The following is a 12,539-nucleotide window of genomic DNA, read 5'->3' on the forward strand; positions in this document are numbered from 1 at the left end:
AAGATATCTTATGTTCATGGACTGGAAGTCTTAATAATGTTAAAATTTCCATACTATGAATGGACAGTGATCTGTAGTGATCTACAGAGTCACTGGAATCCCTATCAAAATCTCAATGGTACTTTTCTAAACACGAAAAAAATAAGAAAATTGTCATTAAAAAATATATGGAATGGGAGAAAATACTTGCAAACCTAGTATCTGATAAAGGGTTAATCTCCAAAATATGTAGGGGACTCTTACAATGCAGTTGCCAAAAACTCATTATATTACTTTAATGAGGAAAGGCACATATTTATTGTCTTTCATACAATAAAAGGGAAGGTAATGATATGAGGGTAGATTTCATAATGAACGTTAAAAGTTTTTTGAAAGAAGCCTACACTGACAAATTTTGGATGCAGCCAAGTTGACTAGACTATTAAGAGGAAGTATTTCTGAGTGTCTTCATTCTTACTTTGATAGGGATTTCATTCTTTTGATTGAATTCTTGAAACCTTGCTTCACTTGCTTGTTTCTCAGGATATAAATAAAAGGGACCACAGAATTAATGAGTACTGATACTCCTTTATTAATGGTCACTCCTTCTTTTGCTGAAAACAATCTAGATGAAGATATAGCCACCACTGGTGATAGAAATTGCAATTATGTAGGAAGAGCAGATGGAAAAGTTTTTTTTGTTTTTTCTGTTGAGGAGAAGGAAACCTGAAGATAGTCTGGATGATGTAAATATAAAGCTGCACCACAGAAATGAGGGCCATGATTAATGTTAGTGAAGCACAGGTAATGATCATTTTCTCTATGTACTGTGTATCTTAACATGAAGTTTTTAGGAGAGAGGATGCATCAGAGCCAAAATGATCAATGACAGTGGAGTCACAAAATTCTACCTGAAAGCCCACACAACATCGAGTAAACACAACAATAAATCAGTCAGCCAACAGCCAAGGATAAGGATAGTACAGACCCTTTGGTTCATGATGGTCACATAATGCAGGGGTATACATTAACCACAAAATGATATATGACATGGCAACCGGGAGAAAAAATTATATTGCTCCAAAAATTATGACAAATATATTTGAGTAGCACAAGCATTGTAAGTAGTGGTATTATCACCAGTGGATATGCTATAAAGGAACCTGGGAATATAAACACTTGTGAGTGAGACTTCTAAGAATGAGAAATTTCTGAGATAAAATACATGGGAATTTTAAGATGAGAATCAATAAATGAAAGCATGATGATAGTCCAATTCCCTATTATTCTCAACATGTATGTGATAAGTAGAAAAATAAAAAGAACCTTCATCTCTGAATTATCAGTCAATCCCAAAAGGATGAATTGGTTTCAGCATGGTGTATAGTTTCTCATTACTAACTTCTGACTTCTCTCCAATCTGCAAGGACAATTTGAGAAATTGAATTTGATGAGAGAGGGGTCTCTCAATCACATGGTAATGAATAATGGGTGGAACATAAAGGCATGCCAGATGATATGTGATTTTTTTTTTTTTTTTACTTCTTTCACTTAATCATGTACATTGTCAGTATAATTTTGGCCCTGTCTTTGTTGCAATTAGCAAAAAGAGATTTGCTTAATAACCCTTGCTATTGAATTACATATGAAGCACAGCATTCTTCCACTTCTTTTGTTGTTTTTTCTTTCTAGGAAGAGTGAGCTAGATTAAATGAACACTCTAAGGCAACCTTTTCGCTTTTTCTTCACCTTTCATTATTTTACTTCATCTGATTGACTTACCTGATTGGTACACTTGGGCAAAAACAGAAGAATATTTCTGGCTCAGGTCCCCACTTCACCTAATGGAATGGGTATCCTTCAGTCTCTTTTTAACTTCTCCAGGACAGTTTTCATACTTGTGGACACTGCCCTAACCCAGTGTGGTCTTTGTAGTACTGTAATTACTATTAGAATTTAAACCTGATGGCATATATAAGTGTTGTTCCTCAATCCTCAAATTTATTCACATTTGAAATGCAGATACTGAGATGGTAGTGATGTTTTCATAATTTGGATCATCACCTTATCTAGAATTTGCCTTCTCTCACCATTATTTGAGTTGGACACATTTTTTCTGTTTTTCTGTTTTCTCACTTAAAGTGATCCAGAAGAGATTCTTCCAGTTAAAAGTCATCTCTTGGCTTTGGGTCCTTTCTCTTGGATCTTGAAACTTTTCTACAAGTATTGATACTTCACAACATATCCTAGGAATCTTTGAACATGTAGATTATTTTGATTCTCATCCAGGAAGAAATGTTGGATCCAGGCTAAAAGTATCATCACAGAAATTGCATACTTTCAGATAGGTTGCCTCAAATTGAAATTTAATATTACTTTAGTTTTAGTGTCACTGAGGCAAAAATCATAAGCACATTATTATTTTTTTTTATTATCTAAGCTCCATCCAGTCTACCCGTTACAGTCTCCACTTCAATGCCACCGTCTCAATCTCTCATTCACTGCCCGATTCACAACAATAAGGTTCACTGTAATAGCAGAGATTTATGACTATATTTTCTCTTTTTCATGTCTGTACTTTGATTACCTAAACTTTAAGCATCTCTAAGATTACTAATTTCGGTGTCCTATTTTCCTCTCCTCATACAGGTAAGTAGAATTCTAAGAAAATGTATTTACCACAGAAAGACGATTAATCATAAAGATGAGCATAATTGATCACACCAGTGCATGATAAAAATTCCATCATGTTGCCGATAATCACTTTTCCTTTTCTTGGTTATTCCATTTTCCTATCCTTCTCCAGCCATACTACCTATAGCATCTGTTCTCTAGGTTTTTACAACCAATATGCCTATGCTCTTAAAAATATAATCATATTTTATATCCATTACATTTTAAGAAATTTAATAAGATTCGGTGAAGGAAGATAATAGTATTATTAATTACATGCTATTATTAAGAAATGAGTGGATTGATAATTATGAATCAAAGACAGTCTTTACATTTTGAATAATTTGACTTGGGGGTCTGTTGTGTACAACTCTTTGGCTTTTAAGTATGGTTGTCTGTATCCATCCATCCATCTTTTTTTTTTCTATTCTGAGTGAGTAATACTGCCACTTCATCTTTCATGATTACTCAGCAAACCCCTTTACTGGTTTCTGGTGAAAACTTGCCTCCAAAGGCAGTAAGATTAATTTGGATAGTGAGATAATTTAAGCTTGACATAATTTTGAATTAGGCCAAGTAAGCCCCTTGTATTTTCAGTCAACCCCTTTCTGTAACTTTTTTTCACTTTGCTTGTTTGGCCTGAGACAGGGAACTTCACTGGGGATCATGATTTTTAATCTTCCTTTACCATATTTATTTGGGGGTTTCATTTTTTCGTACTAACCCAGATGCAGAATAAAAATAAACAACAAGCTTACTAAATTGTATGTCCTGCTTTATTTTTGCTAATGCCATTTTTGACTGCTTAGTGTTTCTTTAGAGAAGAAAGGAAGCCAGATGTTGGGGACTCTAACATACACAAAGTGGGATAATAACTGATACACAGCTTTCCTCAGCTATTGCTAACTCATTTGTATTAGTAGGTATTCAGATGTTTCCAATGTTCAATCAGTGGTCCCGGGACTGTAGATTTTTCTTTATGAAGACAATAACTCATCCTATAGCCCTGGGATTTATTGGCTTGATCACAAAAGGGGGTATTGGACTTGACTAATGGAAAAGACTGCATGTTAGGATAATTATACCCTAGAATTTATTGCTGAGCCACTCAAAGAATGATAAAAAGGCTAATTTGTGTTGTAGGATAGGATTATCTCTCTATTCCATCCATCAACTATTTGGCAATCTCCTGAATCTGCTCAACATCCAAGGATTCACAATAATTATTAGGAGGAAATACAGGCAAATATGATGCTCAGAGTGACGAGTAATTTGTTATCATTCCAATTTTGCATTTTTTTGGTAAAAGATAAGATTTTTGACCTTTTATTTTTATCAGCTGTTGTGATATATACTGAAGGACTGAAGAATTTTCATTCACTCCAGCAAGATTTTATTCTAAAGTGTTCTTCCCTATTCCTCTGCTCAATCCAAATCTACCAACCAACAGCTATTAAACCATGGCTCCAGGCTTGCAACCCCTTCATTCTATCCCATGATTAACACAGATCAGTTTACTCGTACTTCGTGAGAATTTGAGTGGCAAAAACTTTTCAGTAAATAAGTGAACTTTGAGCCATTTCAAAAATCTTCCCTGTAAAATTTTAACCTTCTTTCTCATAACGGTTGTCTTGAGTTGTCCTTATGTTAAAACCTTTAAATAGAAGTGTAGGCTAATAGGTTTTGATTTTTTCTTTCTTCATATTGTTTGGCGATAAGGAGGTGGGAAGAAAGCTAATGCTGGTAATCTTATATTTACTAATAGGCAAAGCCAGCTTTGCTCATAATGTAACTTACTTACAGGTCAAGTGCCATTCAGAAATAGCTTAAAAGTACTGTGAATTCACCTCAGGAAATTTCCAAATTTCTACACAAAAATGAAAGGACAAGCACAAAATATGCCCCCAAATGAACGCTACTCCAACTTAGCAACATTTAATCATTTTTTTCTTCCTGAAAATTTTCAAAGTAGTTATTAAAACTTAAAGTGTAATACTTAGTTTTCTGACAGTAATCCATAGCTTCTGTTGAAAGTTTCACTATGACCCAGCAATAGCACTGCTAGGAATTTATCCAAGGGATACAGGAGTGCTGATGCATAGGGGCACTTGTACCCCAATGTTTATAGCAGCACTCTCAACAATAGCCAAATTATGGAAAGAGCCTAAATGTCCATCAACTGATGGATAAAGAAATTGTGGTTTATATACACAATGGAATACTACATGGCAATGAGAAAAAATGAAATATGGCCTTTTGTAGCAACGTGGATGGAACTGGAGAGTGTGATGCTAAGTGAAATAAGCCATACAGAGAAAGACAGATACCTTATGGTTTCACTCTTAGGTGGATCCTGAGAAACTTAACAGAAACCCATGGGGGAGGGGAAGGAGAAAAAAAAAAAAGAGGTTAGAGTGGGAGAGAGCCAAAGCATAAGAGACTGTTAAAAGCTGAGAACAAACTGAGGGTTGATGGGGGGTGGGAGGGAGGGGAGAGTGGGTGATAGGTATTGAGGAGGGCACCTTTTGGGATGAGCACTGGGTGTTGTATGGAAACTAATTTGACAATAAATTTCATATATTAAAAAAAAAAAAGAAAGTTTCACCAAAATGACCTTAGGACCTGAGTGCAAGTAAAAGTTACAATGAAAGATTTTTAGTAGAGGTGTATACGTACAGTGACTATGTGTTTTCAGAAAACTACATTCGCAAAAGCCCTAAGAATGCAGAGATCTTAAAAATGTTTTATTCAGGTACCGTCACTGGAAATTGTTTCCTATTGCAAAGTTAGGAAATAACTTTTTACATTTAGTAGGTTACAGGGAAATAAAACTGACACAGAGGGAAAGGAATACCAAAAATGGATTATGGAAGGTTTGATGGCCTGATCTTTTCTGAACATGGAGATAGGGTACCTGTAATTTTTAAACTATCAGTGACTTCTATTATATTTGTTCAATATGCTATGGGTGCATAAGAATCAAGTGAAAAATAAACAAGAGTGCCCTTTGTGATTACTATATTAGAGCTGGTAATGAATCTTCTAATGAACTTGGACACACACAAAAATACATGTAGTAGTGGGACCATTTCCTAAGATACATAGTAGCATACCATAGCATTAAATATATAAAGAAACACAACAATAATATTAAAACAAAGTAAATGCCTGACTTCTCTTCTAAGGCAATCGGACGTAAGAATTTGTTATAAATAGTGCTTCTATGATCATTCAAGTATATATTATGTTTTCCTCCTTGATTTTGGTATGGTGGATTTTTTCTTTTTTTAATTAAAAGTTTACTTTGATATAATTATAGATTCACATGCACTTATAATAGATAACACAGAATAAATCATGCATGTTCTTTCCAGTTTCTTGCAATGGTCACATCTTATGAGACACATCAGGACATTGGCAATCACACAATCTAAGTATAAAAAAGTTTCCCTCATTTTGCTCTTTTGTAGTCATTGAAACCTCCATTTTGCTTACCCATTCCATCACTGGCATGCACTAATTTGTTCTCCATTTCTGTAATTTTGATATTATATAAGCAAGTTAATACAGTACATGACTGTTGGGATTGGTTTTTTCACTTGGCAGAATTCCCTGGAGATTAATTCAAGCTGTTGTATCAGTAACTTGTTTCTTTATACTACTATGTATGATGTCCTTCTGGAGAGAACAAACAGTCCTGGTGGCCTTCCGTCCTGGGAATGAAACTGCTTTCAGTTCCTTACTGCTCCATCCGTTTCCTTCAGGACATTCTTATGGCGCCCCTGGCTTCTTCTCCAACACCGTGGCTTGATTTTCTTTTTTTTTTTTTAATTTTTTTTTTCAACGTTTATTTATTTTTGGGACAGAGAGAGACAGAGCATGAACGGGGGAGGGGCAGAGAGAGAGGGAGACACAGACTCGGAAACAGGCTCCAGGCTCTGAGCCATCAGCCCAGAGCCTGACGCGGGGCTCGAACTCACGGACCGCGAGATCGTGACCTGGCTGAAGTCGGACGCTTAACCGACTGCGCCACCCAGGCGCCCCATCCGTGGCTTGATTTTCAATTGCACATATAGAACTTGGGGAGTTGTGAATAAGGATTTTTTTTTTTTCAGGGGAAGTTGAGGTGAGGTTGAAGATTTATAGGAATTGGTGGGCTGAACAAAATTAACTTTAAATGGCAAATAAGTGAATTCCCCATTTGTTATAAAACATTGATGTAGTTCTAACTTGAGTTGTTAGTGTGAGATATAGGTGGACAGAATGCACAGGCTTCTTCACATTTTCATCCTTTCAAGTACAGTCACGGACAAAGAGGGAAATTGTAGAGGGATGGACGAATTCAATTTTCCTGGATGGCCAACAAGTTTAAAAGTTACCTTCTAGAGACATCTGGGTAGATGAAGACAATGTAGCTGCATAGCAACCTGCCTCTCATTATTTCTTCCCAAATGATACAAAAAATAGAAAAATAAATTCTACACCAGAGGTGGGCAAACTTTTTCTGTAAAAGGCTAGATAGTAAATATTTTTGGCTTTTGGGGCCATGAGGTCTCTGTTAAGCTACTCAAATATGCCATTAAGAGCAGCCATAGATAACATGCAGATGAGTGGGGGTGGACATGTTTCAATAAAGGTTTATTTACTAGACCCAGTGGTGGATAGATTTTACCCTCAGCTCTTATTTTTCTCACTCTTGCTCTAAACTGTGGCCCTTACTGCTGAGGTACTCCTAAGTGGCTTTCCTGGTGTTCAGCTAGAAGTCTGTGGTTTGAAGAGATATTAACAAGGTCTTTTCACTTTCTCTGGGCCCAGACTCCAAGCCCACAGACTACTCCGCCTCTAGTATCTTTGTTGAACTCTCAGCCTTATTACTCATGTGCAAACACGGACTACACTTGTTCCTCAGCCAAGGCATAAATGGGGAACTTCTGCCCAGATTCCAGCTCAGTGTAGTCTTGACCTGAGGGTAGTAACCACTTCAGCTGATTTGATCTTTGCCAACTCAATTCAGAGAGACTATCATGTTGAGGTTAGTCTCTGTGTCACACTGTAGACTAAGCTAGTGTTAATTGTGGATACGTTTATTGAAACCTCTCTTTCTAAAAAGATACAGTTTTGAGTTTCTTGTCAAATTTCTTCATAAAATTGATTAAGTTTCATGATGATTTAAAGCGGAGAACATGGGCTCAAATTAGTTACTCTGACAGAGCTGGAAGCAAAAGTCTTCTTTTTAATCTTGTTTTATTTTGTGTGTGTGTGCATGTGGGTATGAGTGCTTGCCTGTTGTCAAGCAGTTGTGGTCTAAACTTTTCTCCTCTTTCTTGATGAAAATCTAAATATTCTAGCTTGCTTATGTCTTTAGTATATCATATTTGTTTCCAGATTCCTAGTATTTATTTTCTTACTTTGGTTGCAATATGTTTTAATTTTACTTGATAGGCCCATTTTGAGTTCTTTTATTTTAGAGTTTATCTTAATACCTTAAAACATAGATGAAACATTTTTTTTATATTTCAAATGTTTCCTTTGGCATATTTACATATGCAAATTGAAGGAGTTTAGAAAAGCTATTGATCCAAAGATTTCTCAGGACTCATAGACACTATATTTCACATTTCATATAATCAATCTCTTTTTGAATAATATTAGAAAAGCTTAGAAATGGAAGAAGATTTTATTTCTTGGAAACAAAATCTCATGCTCCTTCAATTGAAGAAGTAAGTCAACCTGACTGAACTAGTTAGGACTTCCAGAAAAAAATGCTAAGGAACAAATCATTGTTTTCATTAATTTTTCAAATTCAATGTGCTCTTACTTGTAAGGTAAATGCAATTTTTTTTATTGTGTCATTGAAAGCTTGTTTCACTTGCTTGTTCCTCAAAGTATAAATGAACGGGTTCAACAAAGGAGCAACAGATGTAGTAAGCACGGATACCCCTTTATTGATGCCCACCTGTTCTTTGGCTGAAGGCTTGATATAGATGAAAATACAGCTGCCATATGTGATGGAAATAACAATCATGTGAGATGAACAAGTGGAGAAAGCTTTTTTCCTTTGGGAAGCAGAAGGGAATCTTAGAATTGTCCTGATGATATATATGTAGGAAAGAATGACACCAATCAGTGTAATAATGAATATCAATACTGCACAGATTATAACTGTCTGTTCTATAAGCCACGTATCTGAGCATGAAATCTTAAAAAGAGGAAATGGGTCGCAGCCAAAATGGTCAATGGCATTGGAGTCACAGAATTCCAGCTGGAGGCCCATACTGAGTGGTGTGACGATGATCATCAACCCAGAGATCCAGCAACAGAAGACAAAGATGGTACATAATTTGTTGTTCATGATGGTCATGTAATGAAGGGGTTTGCAGATGGCCACATAGCGGTCATAGGACATGGCTGCCAGGAGAAAAAATTCTGTGGCCCCCAAAACCCCAATAAAAAATACTTGACTGACACAAGCATTGTAAGTAATCGTTTTATCTCCAGTTGATAAGCTGTACAAGAACCTGGGAATACATACCGTTGTGAATAAGATTTCTAAAATGGAGAAATTTCGAAGAAAAACATACATAGGTGTTTTAAGATGAAAATCCATGAATGTAAGAATGATAATGGTCAGATTTCCAGTCATGCTCAGCACATAGGTGAGAAATAAGAAGATAAAAAGGAGAACTTGCAGCTGTGGGTCCTCCGTAAGTCCCAACAGGATGAATGTTGTTATTGCTGTGTGATTTCTCATTGCTACCTTTGATGTTTTAAGCAATCTACATGTAAAACTGAAACGTCAAAGAGGAAGCGTCTAAACAGAAAACAAGACAGAAATCAATGAAACAGAAAACAAAAAGCAAGAGTGAAGTTTAAAGGAATCAAGAGCTGATTTTTAGAAAGGATAAATAACATTCATACAATTGTCGTGAAAAAAAAAAGGAAAAGATAAGATTTATCAGGAATGAGAGCAATAACATTACATGTTATAAAGCTGTTAAGATAAAAATGAAATATTTTGAAAACATCTGCAGAGTAGATTTGATAACTCAAATGAATGAATTCTTTGAAAGGTACAATTTACCAAAGCTAATTCAAGATGAAATATCTAACCTAGACAGCCCTGTATCTATTGAAGTAAACAAACATATAGTTAAATCATCTGACAAAGAGAACTCCAGGCTCAGGTGGCTTAATTGTAGATTTCTACTGAAAATTTAAGACAAAAACACCAGTTCTATATAATTCCTTTCATAAAATTGATTGTTGAAAGCAAAAATTATAACATTATCTAATGGAGTTTCTGATGTATATAAACATAATATAAATGATAATCACAATAAAAAGGGAAGAGTACAGGGTCCTATATAGTAATATATTTTCTAAATTCTACCTCCATTGGTAAGATATTGATTCAAGTTTGTGAAATGTTTACTGTTTATATTATAAGTCACAAACTTTTTTTTTTTAATTTTTTTTTTTCAACCTTTATTTTTGGGACAGAGAGAGACAGAGCATGAACGGGGGAGGGGCAGAGAGAGAGGGAGACACAGAATCGGAAACAGGCTCCAGGCTCTGAGCCATCAGCCCAGAGCCTGACGCGGGGCTCGAACTCACAGACCGCGAGATCATGACCTGGCTGAAGTCGGACGCTTAACTGACTGCGCCACCCAGGCGCCCATAAGTCACAAACTTTTAAGAAATCATACAGTCAAAAACATATAAGTTAAAATGACTACACTAAACTGGTTAATTTTAGTCCAGAAAATAGGAAACAAAAGAAAGAACAACAATGGGGACAAACAAAAATCAAGTAACAAAATGATAAACAGAAGTCGAAACATAAACGATTACATTATATAAAATAATCAAAACATACCACACTGATTAAAAAGGTAGAGATTATAAGATGTATTTTGATGTATATCTTAAATTGATAAGAACAGATACTACACTTGATCTTAGCCAAAAGGCCAAGAAGCAATAAGATGTGTTTAAAAATCACCCACCTAGATGCTATATTTAAACACCTCACTTCAAATATTACTTCTGTAAAGAATAGAACAATGAGTACCATGTGAACCATAATCAAGAGAATGTTGGAGTAGCTATGTTAGTATCACCACCAAAGAAAATTAACAAGCATTTAGAGGAAATTACATATTATCTGATAAATAAGCCAATTCACTAAGAACACCAAGAGATTCTATTTATGTATTTAACAGAGCATCAAAATATAAAAAGAATAAACTGGCATAAATGAAAGAAGAAACATAAATTGGCAATTATAGTTGGAGATCGTCTTACTAATTGATGGAACTAGTTGGTTTAAAGTCAATAAAGGCATAGAAAACTATACAATTTATTTATTTTGAGAGGTGGGGAGAGGAATAGAGAGAGAGAGGGAGAGGGAATCCCAAGCAGGGTCTGCACTGTCAGTGCAGAGCCTGACGTGGGACTCAATCTCAGGAACTGCAAGATTATGACCTGAGTCAAAATCAAGACTGAGATGCTTAACCAAGTGAGCCACCCAGGTACTCCTCCATCTCCTTTTATTAGGCAAGTATTACTATGATAGCAAAACCAAACAAAGATATTACATAAAAAGGAAAACTACTGAATGATATCGTCTACAGCTAAGATAGAAATTTTCCACAAAAGAATAGTAAATCAAGCTCATTATACTCAATAACTTTATGAGAATAACACATCATGAGAAGGTGACATTTATCACAGGAATTCAATGTTGGTTCAATATTTATGTATGTATGTATGTTTTATTTATTTTCAAGACAGAGAGAGACAGTGCATGAGCAGGGGAGGGGCAGAGAGAGAGAGGGAGACACAGAATCTGAAGCAGGCTCCAGGCTCTGAGCTGTCAGCATAGAGCCCGACATGGGGCTTGACCCCGCAAATGGTGAGACCATGACCTGAACTGAAGTCGGACACTCAGCCAACTGAGCCACCCAGGCACCCTTTTATTTATTTATTTTTTAAGTTTTTATTTAAATCCTAGTTAGTTAACATAAGTGTAATATTAGTTTCAGGAGTAGAATTTAGTGATTCATTACTTACATATAACAACTAGTGCTCATCACAAGTTCCCTCCTTAATATCCATCACCCATCTAGCCCATCCCCTGCCCATGGTTCAATATATTTTAAATCAATCAATGTATTCTCCATAATAACAGAAAAAGGGAGAATGAGTAATTTCTGAATAGTTTCAGGAAAAAAATCTTTGACAAAATTCTACACTTATTTAGGTTAAAAATTTCTTGGAGCAGCTGGGTGGAGCAGTTGGTTAAGTATCCAACTCTTGGATCTCAGCTCAGGTCATGATCTCATAATTCATGAGCCCAAGCCTCGCTTGAGATTCTCTCTCTCCTTCTCTCTGACAATCCCCACTTGGGATCTCTCAATCAAAAATAAAGAAACTTAAAAAAAATTAAAAAATTTCTCAGTAAAGTAGAAGCAGAGAAAACTATCTCAATGTGAAAAGGACACCTACTTATAAAAAAACAAAACTTCTGCTAATATCAAATATAAGGAGAAAAACCTAAAAGCTTTCCTCTAGAATCATGAACTATGCAAAGATGACTACTTCATAGTTCATATTCAACAATGTGCTGGAGTTCCTAGCCAATAAAATAAGGTGAGAAAAATGGTAACATTGTGATTAGAAATAAAGGAGTTAAATCATGTTCCCTTGATAACATGATTGGGTAGATATAGAATCCTAAGTAATCTACAAAATATCCTTTAATGAGTAAGTGAGTTTAGCAAAAGCAAAAGATAGAGTGTCAATATAAGTGTGTATATATCTGTATTTATGTATACGAACAATAAGCATTTGACCTTGACATTTTTTTTTGAACTCGAAAATATTTA

The 12,539-nt window shown here is 35.4% G+C and overlaps 1 protein-coding gene and 2 pseudogenes across 1 annotated transcript; all 3 read right to left on the reverse strand.

Annotated features, from left to right (window-relative positions):
- Nucleotides 1–453: 453 nt before the first annotated feature.
- Nucleotides 454–1,374, reverse strand: LOC112863647 (olfactory receptor 6C2-like; annotated as a pseudogene).
- Nucleotides 1,375–8,455: 7,081 nt separating this feature from the next.
- Nucleotides 8,456–9,403, reverse strand: LOC112863737 (olfactory receptor 6C2-like). Its single transcript, XM_025926878.1, has one exon. It carries the CDS (start codon nt 9,401–9,403, stop codon nt 8,456–8,458), a length of 948 nt encoding a protein of 315 aa, XP_025782663.1.
- A 1,136-nt stretch (nt 9,404–10,539) lies between these two features.
- On the reverse strand, nt 10,540–10,634 carry LOC112863977 (U2 spliceosomal RNA; annotated as a pseudogene).
- Between the last annotated feature and the right edge of the window lie 1,905 nt (nt 10,635–12,539).

This window comes from Puma concolor, chromosome B4, assembly GCF_028749965.1.
Source record: "Puma concolor isolate L17-30 chromosome B4, mPumCon1.1.hap2, whole genome shotgun sequence".
NCBI classification, from domain to species: domain Eukaryota; kingdom Metazoa; phylum Chordata; class Mammalia; order Carnivora; family Felidae; genus Puma; species Puma concolor.